Source organism: Toxotes jaculatrix, chromosome 6, assembly GCF_017976425.1.
Source record: "Toxotes jaculatrix isolate fToxJac2 chromosome 6, fToxJac2.pri, whole genome shotgun sequence".
NCBI classification, from domain to species: Eukaryota; Metazoa; Chordata; class Actinopteri; family Toxotidae; genus Toxotes; species Toxotes jaculatrix.
This window is the reverse complement of record NC_054399.1, coordinates 29,168,997-29,184,530: the sequence shown is the minus strand read 5'-3', so window position 1 is coordinate 29,184,530 and position 15,534 is coordinate 29,168,997. Positions and strand designations below refer to the sequence as shown.

Below are 15,534 nucleotides of genomic sequence, written 5' to 3'. Positions count from 1 at the left end.
GGGTACTCAAGAGTGAGGAAGGTCCCTGTGTGTGTGAACCCACAACACTGTATTTATTGTCATTATATGTGTTGTAACTTGATCCAAAGTGCAGCTTCAATGATTGAGCTGCTCTTGCTGCAGGCAGAATGTGCTGTCATACAGCAGCTTCTCTGGCTGCGGAGCCAAGAGGAAAACTCAAGGTTAGGGACAAAAACTTTTTCAAACTTTTTCATTAATATAAGTAAACGTGCACTGACAGGGGAGGAGACAGTGTATTTCAATGGTTCAGCAGACCATGTGAGTCAGGATGTATTAGTGCAAATGGGATTATTCTTTCCACTGGGCCTGTGTCACTCTGTGATTGTGGTGGTGTAATGGGACCATGAATGGGACCTGGAAGAGACTTTAGAGTTTATAGCAGCAATAAATATACCATAACAAGTCAAAGCAGATCTGCAGTGGATTAAAATGACTGATGACTGACTGATGATCATAGATGTGAGTGTTTAGAAACACGGACAGCTACATCTGCTCACTTCCTGTTCGGAGAGAACGGCTGTAAAAGCCTGCAGGGATATAGGTTCCTAAAGTTTTTGCCAGGCGAGCTGTAAACACAACACTGACACAACATCACCTCATAAAGTTGATGTGATGAGAGAAAGAGTTGCCTATTGATGTCTCCGGCAGGGATGGAGCAACATCATCATTCATCTGGAGGGTGTTAATGTACTCTGATCTTAGGTCTGCTTCATCATCATCAACAACACCTTCTGTCTCTTTAGATTCAAGCTCCACTATGGTCACCAGCTGGTCTCTAACCGCGTCAGTCTGTGGTGTACAGTCAGAGCGCTGTCACTGAAGCAGAACAGTGAGGTAAATGATACTGAGAGGCCCCAACATGTACAACTTTTTGAACTTTTTGCTGGTTTTACTTCTTTCTTTCTCAGACATGTTCAACAACATGTGCAATGCAGCATGAACAGCCTATGAAGCGTCAAAATGACTGTTGTGTAACATACTGTGTTACTGCAGCGTTGGTTCTGGTTGTGCACTGTAGTCCTGCAGTGAATAGAAAACAGATTTAGACAGTGTGAGCTCAGATCCACAGACAGAAGAAGCAGGTGGCCACTATTAAAAGAGGATCCTTGACCTGGATGTGTTCTCACACTGTGTGTTTGGGGTGGGGGGGGGGGGGCTGAGTAACTGAATGAGTGCACACAAACAGAAGCTCCTCACTACTATGTAGGTGGCCTCAGGTTGACAACCTGAGCTTGGTGAAGACACAGAGGGACAGCGTCCACATACCAGCCGCCATGGCCAGCTGGGCTCCGGTTACAGACCAGGTTTTCTTCTTCTTCTTCGCTTCCTTTTCATCCATAGAACCTGACCCCAGCCAATCGTCTCAGACCGTTATTTTGTTTTAATTAATCCTGGAGCTGGAGGCGGGCTGAACTCGGTTCTGCAGCAGAGTGTGGCTGCACAGGCTCAGGTTGCATTGTCCTTTATTCCCACTGACAGTGCATCTGCACCGGGTAAAGCCACGGCACAGTCCCCTGTGAAAACCTGCAGTGGTGCATGTGGGGGCTCCTGCAGATGGAGTCCATGCATCCCTCTAACCTGTCATAAGACAAGTTTTGCTGTTTACTGGAATGTACATATACAGTAAATCTTCAGTTTAGGGATGTGGTGGTGCAGTGGCTTCCACTGTCACACACAGTCATCACCTATTTCTGGGTTCGAACCCACAGGCTGACAAAGACCTCTCTGTGTGCAGATTTCCTGTTCTCCCTGTAAGGTGTTGCAGTTTCACACACAGTCCAATCAGACTGCCTGTAGGTGTAATTGTGTTTGACTACGTGCATGATTTGTGTGTGTCACCCCTGTGACAGACTGGAGACTGGTCCAAAGTGGGTGGGTAGAGGCACTGGATGGATAGATTAGCTAATTAGCCTAGATCACTTTACAACATCATCAATACCCTGAATAAATGAGAAAAAAGCCATTTCAATCTATGTTTTTACTTAAATCATGGATCTCACGGGGGGTGCGTTGTCTTGTTAAAAGTACCCATCATCCATTTGGGGAAACACTGATGGCAACAAAAGGGTGAAAAAAAGTCTGCTTTGTGATCATAGTCTCCATCTATACAGCAGTCATGTTCTTGGCAGCAACTCAGACCCTTCATACGCCCCGAGTTCATGACACTTTCAGCACCACGTCTCCTGTGTCCCTTTCTGGGTCTGAAGTTTTACAAATAGCCTCTAGCTCTTTATCTGTTTTCTACATTTCTATAATTTTGATAGACCAGAAATGCACGAAAGGAGGTTTTACTGCTGAGAGACTAACTCACACTCTCTCATTCACAGTTCTCACACATATACACAGATACCGTTGAGAGGGGGCAGTTTGCAGATGTGAAAGCAGATGTTTCCTATATGTTTGAACTCCCAGAGCTGGTATAAATGACTCTCTGTGTCTATGAAACACCACAGCCCCATTTTCACAGAAACATCAACTTTTCATGAAAGACTGGAACACGCAGCACATCAGAGGATGTGACTTAATGTGTTCTATTAGTGACAGATACTCCACGAGGGCCTTTTTGACAGGGAGAAGTCCATCAGGACCACTGAGTCAAGACCAGGTCGAAACAAGGATGCATACCTGGGCAGATTTGGGCTGACACTTCAGACAGCTCCAGCTCAGTGTAAAGAGACTGTCAAAGAACCTGCACCGGGATCCGTGTACAAGATTGAACAGTTTGTGAGCAAAATCCTTCAAGCTGACTGGAGCTCCAGCCACATCTTTTTTTTTTTTTTCCAGTTGTAGGAGCTCTTTATTTTCCACAGTTCAGCTGAGGGAGAAAAGTAATTTATGTCTGCTTAGATTTAACATGTTTAGGTTTACACAGCACATACTGAAGAACGCAGGAGGGGGTGCAGGACAGGGTCCATGTAAATGAAGCATACATCTTTCCAAATGTGAAAACAATAATTATATTTATTATGCTTATTTCTGTATACATCACAACGTTTAAATCAACATGCACCAGCATGAGTTCAGTTAGGTGTGTGACAGAGTTTGACATCCCATGGTCGGACCGGTAACCTGAACCTTCTGGAACACTGTGATGCTTTGGTATGAGGTTTTGTTTTTTCAAACTGGGACATTTTGGAAATAGGCCCTTAAACAGTAAACAGTGGAGCAACACTATGATGTGTACCTATGGATTTTTTTACCTGCGGTTTGTCCAGTGTGTTGAACCAGTTCTCTTCAGTTATTTACCTGCACTGTTTGTGTGTTTATCTCCTTATCTCCCAATGGATGACCTGCAGTTTTCTGCTATTAAACTCAGACAAAGCTGAAGTTATTGGATTTGGCCTCTAAACACCTCAGAAACACATTAGCTAGTGACATAGTGACCCTAAATTGCAGAGGGAAATGTTGGGTCTCTGTAAATAATGTTATAAAGAGTACAGTGCAGGCCTGCTCTATGTGAACAGTGGTCTGAGATAACTTCTGTTTTGATTTGGCGCTTGTTGAAATGTGATGTCACATTGCTTGACCAACCTGAATGGGCAAATGTCTTGACCACAGCCTGCATCCTGCCACCAGCAAGACACTGTTAGATCCATGCGTGACCACCCAGGATAACAGTGACCCCATGTAAAACCTTACACTCTGTCTGGACCCCAGGGGGCCAGCGGAGTCAGTGCCAAAAGGTCAGTGTGAACAAAGCCACATTAAGGTATCAGGTCCTTCTGAGCTATTGCGAGACTTCTTGAAGGCAGGAGCAGCAGGGTGCTCTGTGAGACAGAAAAGAGTCCCGCTGAGATCTTGGGAGGTAAGGCATGAGCAGCGGCGGGCCCTGACCTCAGGGTGCGCGCTGATTGCAGGGTAATGTTCCGCTCTCAGTGCACATGCTGATGATCGGGGTTATTTTGTCAGGATGCTTCTGTCTGTGCCTGCCCGCTCTCTAACATCAGCTGCCAGTTGTAATTGGCCATGACTGAAGAGGTTTGGCAGTCGGCTCACATCGCTCCGTCACTCATACGCTTTGTTCTGGAAAACACTGGCATGCGTGTTGCTCTTGGTTCTGAAGTCAGATGTAAGTAGCGACTTACAAGCAAAACTACAGAAAATGACAATTGATAGGAGGTCAAGCTGTGGTTTGTACAACCTCTCCGGAGTTCCCATTTCCTCCACATTATTCATCCTGCACTAACACACTGTTTGTGCAGCTGATAACCATACAGCTGAAAATACATCATACTGACAGGGGCTAAATTGAGTTTAAATTAGCACTGAAATAAAATTATTTCAGCCATCAATTTCTTTCTGAAGGGTTAAGCCATCATTCCGTTGGCAAGGAAATGTTAATTATATCCTTTGGGAAGTGTGGAGGAGAGGACTGATGATGTAGTGCTCTGTGTTAGGTCGAGATTTATGGAAAAATAATCAGGTGCAGCCGGTTAAACGCCCTGTAGGATGAGAAGCAAAGTCCGGCAAAGGAAGCAGAGCTGAGGTGACTTATGCAAGTGCCAGAGATGGAAGGTGTAACTCATCGAAAGTGGATTTGGAAACCTGCTGGGGGGGGGGGGGGGGGGGGGGGGAGTGTTGTTTGAAAGTACCTGTGTTCTCAAGAATTTAAATCTGCTGGAGGCGAGGTTTTAATGTAATTATCCAGTCATCGTGTCAGCCTGGATCACGAGGAGCGGCCCATTCCCCCACCTCAGATGCTGTTTACTTGGTTAAATTCTTACTTTCTCTACGATCACAGATCAAAGTCTCACGTTAAGCACATTCACTTTCAGTTTGACCTCCAAATTCAATTTTACACAGAATCTAAACTCAGATCAGAAGCAGTCTCCAAAAGCAGCCGTTTACCAGAGTCAGACTCACTCTGGTAACTGTGCTGTGGATGTCTTGTCTCGCTTGTCTGTCAGTGGGAAGCATCAGAGTTTAGCTGGTAAACATGAGTGTGTGTTCCTGTGTTCAAGTGGTTTTATATTTAGATCCTACACAAGTCAGAGACACGTGGACTGAAGATAACACAAAGTGGACCCATGTTGACGTACAGTGAACGTGAGAAAAAAGAAATTCTGAGTCAAGGCTAACCAGTTATGTGTAAAGACAATTCAGCTTAAGTGTGGCTACAAATTTAAAACACATTATCTTCTTCTGACATCTTCTGAAACTATATATACCAGAGTATAGTGCATGTATGGGATAGCTACAGATATGTAGCTGTTGACTCCGTGCTGTAGCTGAACAGTTCCTGATTATACAGTATGATTTCAGCACTTCTTACCTGACTGCATTACTTTGGTAGAGTGTTGGGTGTCTGAGCAGGTGGCTGGTGTTGTTGTTTTTTCAGTGGCTGTGCAGGCTGAGAATGAGACTCCCTGCTGGGACCTGCAGTCTGGACACATGGAGGACTGAGGTACCTCTGCTGCTGCTGCTGCTCAGGAATGGTTTCTTGGAGAGCAGAAGTTGAATACAGAGTACAGCCTCATGTGCAGAGCGTCAGCAGCAGGGCCTGATGTACAAGAGGGGGCCACTTCAGTTTTCTGTAGTATACTAACTGGCCCCCAGTTGTAAATATACATACGTATATGCAAATCTCAGAGGCTGGAGTAGCTCATCAGTGGGGACATGGGACAGTGACAGAGACAGGCTGAGATGTTGAGGAGTTAAAGACGAACAGAAACCTGGATAATGTTTCTCTCATGTTCACCCCACAGGGGAGAGGAATGATCAGGTCTCTGTGTTTCATGCGAGGATCATAGCCTGACCATGATCAAATCCAGAGCAAGACTCAGAAACGAGTACACATGTTTAATAAGATCCTTCTCTTCTTCTTCTTCTGGCTCTGACTTTAATCCTGACCCTGTTTCTGATTCTGTACTGAATTTCCATGCTTTATTTCTTCTGTTTTGCATTTAAGGCTTCAGGTCCTTTGTGTCCCTGTCCACATGACACTGTAGACACAGACAGAGTAAAAGAGTCTGTGGGATTGAAGAGAAGAAGAGCAAGTTGTGAAGGTGATGCCAACAAAACAGAAGTTCAGAGGTCTTCAGCGTGTTTCGGTGAGTTTGTTCTTCTTTGTCCACGGTTTTTTACGAGTGTCTTTGGTTTACTCAGCAGTGGCAGGTGCTTCTTCCTGTGAAGAGACATAGCTCCCTGAGCAGGTTTGTCTTGAATAAATGTTTGACCAGAGAGGTGCATCCCAGGTCACTCCTCAGTGCCCCTCTGAGCTCTTGTCTCCTGCCCCACTGCCCCTGTCAGGCCTCTGCCACCTTCCCATCACCCATCAGGCAGCCTTTCAAGCTGAGAGGGAGACCCTGGTCGGTAGAGGGTGGCAGGGTCAGGCTCCAGCGGTGATCAGCCAGCCGTCGCTGCCCATAGAAGGAACTGCAGCCTTCCGAGGGTTTTAATCTTGTGTTTTTGGCGGGGGTGGCTGCTGGAGATGCTGGGTGGAGGAGGGGGTGGTGGACGGGGTTCCTGACTGGAGAGCAACAATCAGGAGAGGGGTTTAAAAGGCTGGAGCGGAGTTTTACTTGAGTCCCGGCCAATCTTGATAAGTCGCACAGGATTGAGGTCTGCACACCAGCGCTTGCTTGTGGGAAATGTGTTCCTGAGACCTGTGGGCTCTTTTGCTGTGCTGTCTGGGCAAACAGTTTGCTGTGTCAGAAACACTTTATCATTTAAAAGAATGCTGCAGTGTTTTGAGCGACTTCAGACGTGAAGGTGCTGTGGTCAGATATGATCTCGCTCTTGATTTTTACCTATTTTACTGCTAAATTCTTTTTTTTTTTTCTTCTGATAGGACTGCTGTTCATCCACTCACAGACTGACCTCATGATGTAGATTGGAAAAACATTTGCCCGGTGTTGTTTTCACATGGAATTAACCCTGATTATTTCTTAATGTCCCAACAATGTACTACTTACCACCTGAGCACCTCTCTTTAATGTCCCTGCAAGATGGAGCACTGGCCGATCAGTTTGATGGACAATCTGAAGCTTTTAGATCACCACACAATCAGCCAAGAGAAAATGCTCGTCCTGAAATCGTTTTTTACACTACGTGGATGCTGAGAAATGATGCAGTCTTTTCGGATCTGACTGCAAAATAAACATACACACAAAAACAGCTTGGTCGCACCACGTTTTTCAGAGAGCCTGAGGTGAACTGTCTGCAGGAAATGGGAGGTGAACAGTTATAGTGAGTTCACCGGATTCCGTCCTTTGCTCCTTCGCTCACTGTGACCGCTGACACATGAATGTAAACATGTGATGGTGTGACGTTCACTGAATAACTGATGCTGTCGTTTTTTTCTCCTGAGAGGACAGACCCCAGGTTCACAGCATGAGAAAATGGATTTGTTGCTAATTTCTTAGGGAATTTGCAGAGCTATAGTACAGTATTAGGTAAGGCAGGTCCTGCATTATTAGACCATTACTGGATAAGTTTGCGGCCAAGTCTTGTAGAGGCCCCTGTGTCAAAATCTAGTTTAAGGGGAAGGTTCTGCTCTAATGGTTAAGATTCCCCTTCCTTGGGGACCTTCGCTGCATTTTGTACACCCCTCTCACTCCCTGTTTCCTGTCTGTATCATTGATTTCTGTTCAGTAAAGGATAAAATGCCTCACATAGTAAGTAACATACATGGATGCATAAATAAATTCATGGATATTATTACCTGATTAATCTTTCTTCTGCAGTAAAAAAAATTCAGGAGTAAGTAAAAGCGGCACTTACTTAAAAAATAGTATGAAGAATGCTCATATTTTCGTATAGGATGCACAAATCATGGTGACATCTGAAAAGTAACGGAAGTGTCTAACAAGTTCATGATTTTCAGCTTGTATGATCCCTGGCTTCCTTCAGCACTGCAGAGAATAAGCCCTATTATGTAAATATGTAGCCGGTGTTGAGTTGATTTTAATGCCACAGCAAGAGATCATGTGATGGAGGAGGGAACATGACACCGTAGGCTACACGCACACACACACACACACACACACACACACACATCTGGAAATGAAGCTCCGGTCGGAGCCCACACCTGTCTTGCTGCAGGACGCGCGGCGCCGCACGGCAGCTCTCCGGGCTCATCAGCAGCGTATCTGACAGCAGTGAGCTCAGTCCCGCAGGAGCAGCTCTGCGGTCAGTGCTGTCACACTCTGACAGCGTCTCCAGCCATGAGGAGCACCGACAGCAGGACTGCGACACTATGCCACCGGATATAACCGAGGAAGCGACGCAGAGCCCCGCAGAGAAGATCCAAGTGTCAGTGGATTATTGCAGCACAGGAACGCCAGCGGTTTGCTCTGTACACCCACGTCCATGATCGGGAGGGAGAGCAAAGTTGGCAAAGGTAAGAAAAACGATGACTGATGTGACGGATTCCAGCAGAGTTCAGAGCTGAGTTCAGACTCAAAGTTTCTGAAGCTCCTCAACTTCAGCTTCCGTTCTCTAATAACAGCTGGGCCGGAATATAAAGGATAATGATTTGATATGTGTCGTATATTGAAAAGAAACGTCCTTAAGCCTTCGATCAAACATGGCTTTGCATCTATTTACTTTACTGATGTTGAGTTGCAGCTTCACAATTCATAACTCTGACTTGTGGCTTTCCACACATCTCCCTCCAAATCTGTGACTGCTATAGACTGACAGATAGGAAGTATTAAAGGATGGAGGCTTATAAATTGATCTAAGGTCATGTTCTGTAGCTTCAGTTCCCAGAACAATAAGGCAGCATATCTCATATGCAAAGAACACTATTACAGTATCTGGTCCCGTGTATTAAATATTTATTACTACATGTTATTACTTTCTAGTGAGAGAATTATTGCCCAAGAATATAGTGACATCACTACAGGCTTAATACTGTTGTCTACTCTAGATTCATAAAGAAAAATTAGAATGTTAGGTTTTAATATAAAGATCATGATTATTTAATGTATTTATTTCAGCTTGGAATTATTTTATAACAAGAAATTAAGCCGATTTATTTTATGAAATCAAACACACTCGTACACATACATCTCTAGAGGCCTCTTTTAACCTCTTTGTGCCGATCTAACCTCTGCATCTTCCAGCGTGGACAGACCATACGAAACAACCAGACAAACAATGTGCTTTTTCAACCCTTTCATTTCTATAATGGCAGACATGTTAGTTTGTCATCACTTATATTCTGCTCCTATTTATCAGGGAATATAAATAGCAGCTCCTGTGTTGAGGGAGCAGATTCAGATTAAATGGAGGTGGACAGTCAGTTTGGGACAACATTACAGACAATGATTTGTTGGACCGAGCTTCAGCTCAGCAGTGACTTGCTTCCCTGTCCAAGTGTCTATTTTAGGTACGTCGCTGTAATGTGTTGAGGCAGTATTTAAAACCTCTCTCTGCATTGTTCACAGAAGCACAATCTATTTGCCAGGAATATTACATGTAGGAGGAATTTGACTTCAGATGCTTTTATTTGATAAGCTTTGATTTGAACGGAAGCACATAGGTTATAAAAGGGACAAGTGGAGTGGCAGATGAATGTTGCAAGTGTTCCATGTGGTATATTTTTTACCTTAATGCCAATACATCATTAAAGCTGCATTAATTGCTGGTTTTCATCAGTTTTCAGCGTCAACACAACAGTTTTATTATCTCTGTGTCTGAACTCAGTGTAGAACCAGAGTAGAAGAAAGGCAACCCTCTGTAACAGACAGCATATGTCCCACAGGTTGACCATTTACTTGCGGTGATGTGTGTGACCAATGGCACACAGAGACTTATGCAGTTTAGAGGGGGAGAGTGTAACTTGAATTATTTTCTGTAGTACAATTTACTGGTGTTCCCTAAACGCTTCACATGCAGACTAGCGTAGATGCTTGTTAGACAGCTGTGCAAAGAGAAGCCTCCAGTCAACACTCACTGCAGGACACGCAGCTCACACGTGTAGCCAGAAAGTTTGAAAACAGTCATATAAGGTGCTCTAATTTAAGATTTACCTGCTGAAACCAAAGTCCTATTTATCTACCTGAGCCCATGTAAAGCCTGTGTATGGGAAACGCTGTGGATGTGGCTGCTGTGTTGGGAAATTGTGGCACTCGTGGGTCGAATATAGGGCAGTCCTGGAAAGATGTCTCAGCTTATTGTTGGTGTTTCCCCCATGAAATCACAATTTTACAGACATTACAACCAGAACTGTCGTCATCTTTCTTTTTTGAAATGAAGCCACGCTGTGGACTGTTTCTTCCTCTCAGGCATGACTGCTTGTTGCAAGTTCTTTGAGGTGTACACTCATGAGTTTGACATTATTGTATCAGTTTAAGGAAGTGATAAGCTCAGAGACATACACCAATGGTGTAACTTCATCACTAAGTCACAGGATTTTTTTTTCAGCTGGTTGTGAGTTGTAATTATTCTTTCCTCTCAGATAGTACAACATCAGCTTACAGTTACATGTTCTCTACATCAGAACTTATTTGTGAAAGCTGTTTCCGTCTCCCATAAAGCACTATAACGGTTTTTGTTTTGTTTTTTTAAAAAAGTAATTTTGTTTGGGGAACTGAGGACCTTTTTTTTTTTTTTCACATTTTGCCATTTGCATCAACCCTTTCTACCAGCAGCTGCTTCAAGCAAACAAGCTGTGATAAGGTGTACTCTACCTGTTCAGCACCAAACAGCTGACTGATTAGCCAGTGGACATAGAGGTGGAGACCAAATCTGATAAAAAAAACAGTGAATGTTATACTTACAATTGTCAGGTGTCCAGATGAACTAGTTATAATAAACTTCAGGACAGGGAGATACTGTACGTGGGGGCTTTGCATCTGTCAGTTTGTACCATAACTTAAGTTTTAATGCAGTTTTAAACTAACACATTATTTTAATGACACAAGCACAGTGACCAGTCCAGAGTGGTAGGTTGTAGGTACATGGACTTGTGTGGGCACCTCCAAGTGCAATGAGGGCGAAAGGGCTGTGAGATGTGGAGTACAGCTTGGAGCTTGGTGTTTTGGTGAATCATTATCTCTGCCAATCACACTACTGGTCTCATCAGTTTGCCAGCTAAGCCAATCACAGCACAGCATGACACAACAGTAACTCAAGAAATGGGAATGGCTTTTCCTGGAAAGCATTTTGTTATGTTGATGGAAAAGAGTTTTACACTGTAAACAAACAGCAGCACAATCTGCAGCCAGAGGCTTTACTACCATTTCTGTGCATTTCCTCCAAGTACAGAACCAACGTGTCAGCAGAGGGACCTTGGAGATGTGGTACTCTGAAAGATCAGATGTTATGGCAGAAAACAAATAAGTTGCCTGTGAACGTTTTACTGATGTGTTCAGCATCAGCATATTTGCTGCTTCCCACATAAGTACATTAACAACATATCCTCATTACTGTAACAGGAAATGTAATCTGGTTCCAATTACATTTCTCAAGAACATATTTGTTGTTGCAGTTTAGTTGAACAGAAATGTCATTGGTAGGAGACAGGATGGTCATTGCACTGGTCATAGTTCTACCACCATAATAGGATCCACAGGTTGCTTTGCTAAACCCAGACAGTCAGACAGCGACCCACCATTGTCAGGTTTGCTGAACTAACTTGTAAAGGTGAACCTCAAACTGATATGGAATAGTTGCCGTGCAGATATCCAGCTTTTACTGGGATCAAACAATCAAGGCATATTTGTAGTGAAGACAGCTAAAGGGCTCTGCAGTCTAACCAGAAAAGGGCACTGATACTCCAAGGCAGAGCTAAAATATGTGGCAGATGGTTTACAGAGTCAGAGGCAGATGGGAAAATCTCTTCCAAAATGTGGGGTAGAGGCAGGGGTCAGATCAACAGGGCTGATTTCCATCACATGGAAAATATGGTCTTAATTTGGAAAACACCAAAACTAGGAATAGATCACTGCTGTGAGACAGCTGCCAGTAACTGTGGCCACAGTCTGGATTGTTTACGATAGTATTTTTTTCTAAATAACCTGTTTGAAAATGTTATTCAAACCTTTAGGGACATTGGTCGCAGTAAAATGTAGAGCTAACATGTTGCCGTGAACCCATCCTGTGGTACAAAGAGGAAAATACAGCCTGTTCTGGGTCATTGGGTGTTTCTGTGGTGAGACACTACAGGAAAGTCACAATATTTAGTCTCTTCTGTTGACGTTCTCCAGAGCAGCATCTCTGGATCATGTAGTGTTGTGAGTTTTTTTTTTTTTTTTTTTTTTGGCCTTTCTTTTTAACTGATACAGGAAGTTAATGCTTCCGACAGTTGTGTGTTTTAAAGAAGCACAAGTATAATTTCAATACAATTTATTACACCTGTGCGAAAACTACAGGAGAAATTCTGGTGTTTCTAAACCCCCCCCCCTCTAAAAAAAAAAAAAAACAGTGACTGCAAGGTGGCACTGGGAGAGTTATGGGCTGTGAGCAGCTACTGGCAGAATCACAGAGGCCTGCTTTATTGCAAATTATGATAATAAGCAGCGAAGCTGGGCAGACATAGGAACACTTCCACCTTTGTCTGAGTCAGAGCTCCTTAATACAGCAGCTTACTTTCATGGGCCAGTGATAACTTATGCATGTTGGAGCTGCTGTCGGAGCGAGACCTGAAACAGCCAGAGGGGTCACCACTGGGGAAGGGCACCTGGGGCAGAGGGGAGCATTTTTTAATCTGTAAACATTTATCCTTTTCAAGAAGCTTAGTAAAACAGTGGAGACAATGGTCATAAAACACTGTGGACCTGGAGGGGAAGAAGCTTTTTGTCCACCAGTCTCTGTGGTGGTTTACCATGTTGTTCAGTATTCCCCAGTTAGTTTTCTGAACCTCACCAGATAATTCAGGTTCTAACCAGTTATCTATGTTTGTCTATGGCTGTGCTTCTTCAGCATGAGGGTCTGTTTAAACAGCAGATTGGACTCAGCAGCTCCAGAGGTTATGGGAGATTTAAAATGCCAAACAAATCAAACGAAAGTGAAATATCATACACGGTGTAATGTGTGTTTCCTTTTTATGTCAACATTCATTGTGTCATAAGTAAATGAAAAACATATGTTAACGTATAATTAATGAGCTTTTTTTGTCTTTAATAACTGAATGAATTTGCCTTATGACACAGTAAACACACACATGGAAAGGAAATCCATATTACAGCATCCATTGTATTTCTTTTTTTTGTTTGTTTTCATTTAGGCATTTTACACACACACTGATCCATACAGGCAACTGCAGAATTCAAAAGCAGGTCTAATAGGAAAGTGAATGAACCATTGTAACCATTAGGTTGACTTTTGTATCCCACAGGCTTTTAGGAACAATGTGTGCATATGTTTTTGGTGTGTGTCCCTGTGGAAGAACACATCTTCTAACCTAACTGTTAGAGCCATGTTCTGTCCAGTGAACCTCACAAAAACAAACTGTCTACATTATTTTCTTACATGTTTCTTATATGTTGAGTTTTAATATTCCTAAAGTTCATCATATTATGATGACCCTCCCATTTTCTCAGAATATTAAAAAGGTATTAGAATTGCTTGTTTCACCATTAATAATTAAAGGAAGCAAACCTTAAGTAATTTATTGATTGTGTACCTCTATTCAAACATTAATATCTGCCTAATGGAATAATAATAATTTTCCTATTAGCCTCCAATGTGCACTTACTGACAGAGAAAGATTAAAGTCAACCTCTCGTGCGTGAGGGAGTTCTGTGCTCTCACATTTCAAACCGGTAAGCTCTGGTTTTTATGCACAGCTGATTTAGTTTTACACACATGTTGACGTGTTTCACGTGTTTCACGTCAACATGCTGGAAGTGTTGTTTGTTACAGTTCAGTTCACTCTGGAAGAACCGATGATAAAGTGTGTGTCTGTGTGCGTTGGGACAAAGTTACTGTTCTCTGTATAAGTGCAGCTTTATAAAGTGCAGCTTCATGGTCATAACACATGAAAGTCAACTTTTCAACTTAACTTTGGTCATTTCTTAAATAATAAAAGTTGCGAATGAAGGTTGAAATAAAATCTAAGTGTGGAAAAAGACAGATCTGCCCCTGCAAAGTCAGACAGCCCTTCTACAAAAAAAAAGAATGTGTAACCATTCCCTCTTTTCTGACCCCTCCTCCCCCCTAATGATTTTCATTCAGTCGATTACAAAGTTGTGTGAATTGTTTCTTGTTACTTGGAATAATGCAACAATGTCATTTAAGTTCAGAGTAACATTTTGAAAAGATTTTACTTCATTCAGTAAATAATCATTTACTGCAATTTAGCTTAGTTTCTGCCTGGTCCTGTGTTTGTTTTACCTGGTAGGCTGCTAGTCAACACAATTCACAATTACTGTTGTGCAGTTGCTGCAGTCAGACTCTTCAGGATGTTAAAGCCAGTTTTTGTTGTGGCATAAAATGCCTGATTTCACAGTGGCTTTTCTAAAAAAAAAAAAAAAAATGTTGCAGTGCTTTGAGGTGTTTCTGGGCAATGAAAATGAAACTGAAAAAGCAAGTGAAAATAAGCAGCTGGATATTTTGCATAACGCTTTCACACCACATTTACACATTCTATTTGAGACTTTTAATTCCTTTGTTATTTCCGTTTTTTCCTAATGCACACACACACACACACACACACACACACACACACACACACACACACACACACACACACACACACACACACACACACACACGAACAACAGTATGTCACACAAACAGATAAGCATGCCTGTGATTTACACTTCATTAACAGTACCACTATCCATGCACATTTAATCTAACACCTTGTAGCACTTAAAGCAGTAGTAATAGATCTGGATGCAGCAGCCTCTGTCATGGTGACTTGTCTTGTCTGTTGTCCACAGGTTTAAGCCGTTCTCTGGATGTGTTTTGTGGTTTGTCAGTCAATGACTTTGGTTTGTGTTCCACCTCAACATTGTACACGATACAAACTGTTTTCTTGCACAGCCTCTTTAGCAGTAATTAGTGTTGGTAAACGTGAGATGTTCGTGTCACACGTCACAGTACATGTGTGTGGCTCAGTGTTTTGTGTGGGGCACTGCTGGGACTGTGAAACTCACAGAAAACTACAACCATTGGTCACATTTTTGGAAAAGTTGCAGTGACTGGACAAAATTACAAGGTTGCACAGTCTGTGGAGACAACATGGTAAGATCAAGGAAAGGGTAAAGTCAAAACTACAGCTCAATTCAGCAATGAACGTGTCTCTATCCTGTGGAGCTGGTGTCATTTAACCCGCCATGGTTCAGGGATCATGGGAAATAATGTTTGTTAAAAGTCGCCAGAAATAGAAAGACCAAAAACACTGGAACTAGCTTGCCTAAATGCAATAAATTACACTTGTGTGAATCAAAATATTCATTATTACTCTTTGTATTAGAAATCTTTAAACCATGAAGGCTGGGTGAGCAGCTTGGAATGAATAGGCACCATCTTCCATCATCCAGGATTCCTCTTTGTGTCTATAGTGAAAGCAGCTTGTGTTAGCAGAGCAGGTGGGACTTCAGTCCTCCATTTGTGTCT

The 15,534-nt window shown here is 42.8% G+C and overlaps 1 protein-coding gene across 2 annotated transcripts in view; it reads left to right on the top strand.

The window, feature by feature from the left end:
• LOC121183483 (neurturin) overlaps positions 1-15,534 on the top strand; it is a 39,119-nt gene that overhangs the window by 11,381 nt on the left and 12,204 nt on the right. For both annotated transcript variants that reach the window (XM_041040578.1, XM_041040579.1), the window contains exons 3-4: positions 5,930-6,071; positions 6,812-8,362. In XM_041040578.1, the coding sequence (XP_040896512.1) occupies positions 8,332-8,362 (31 nt within the window). In that variant the 5' untranslated portion in view covers positions 5,930-6,071; positions 6,812-8,331. The remainder of the gene's footprint in view (positions 1-5,929; positions 6,072-6,811; positions 8,363-15,534) is intronic.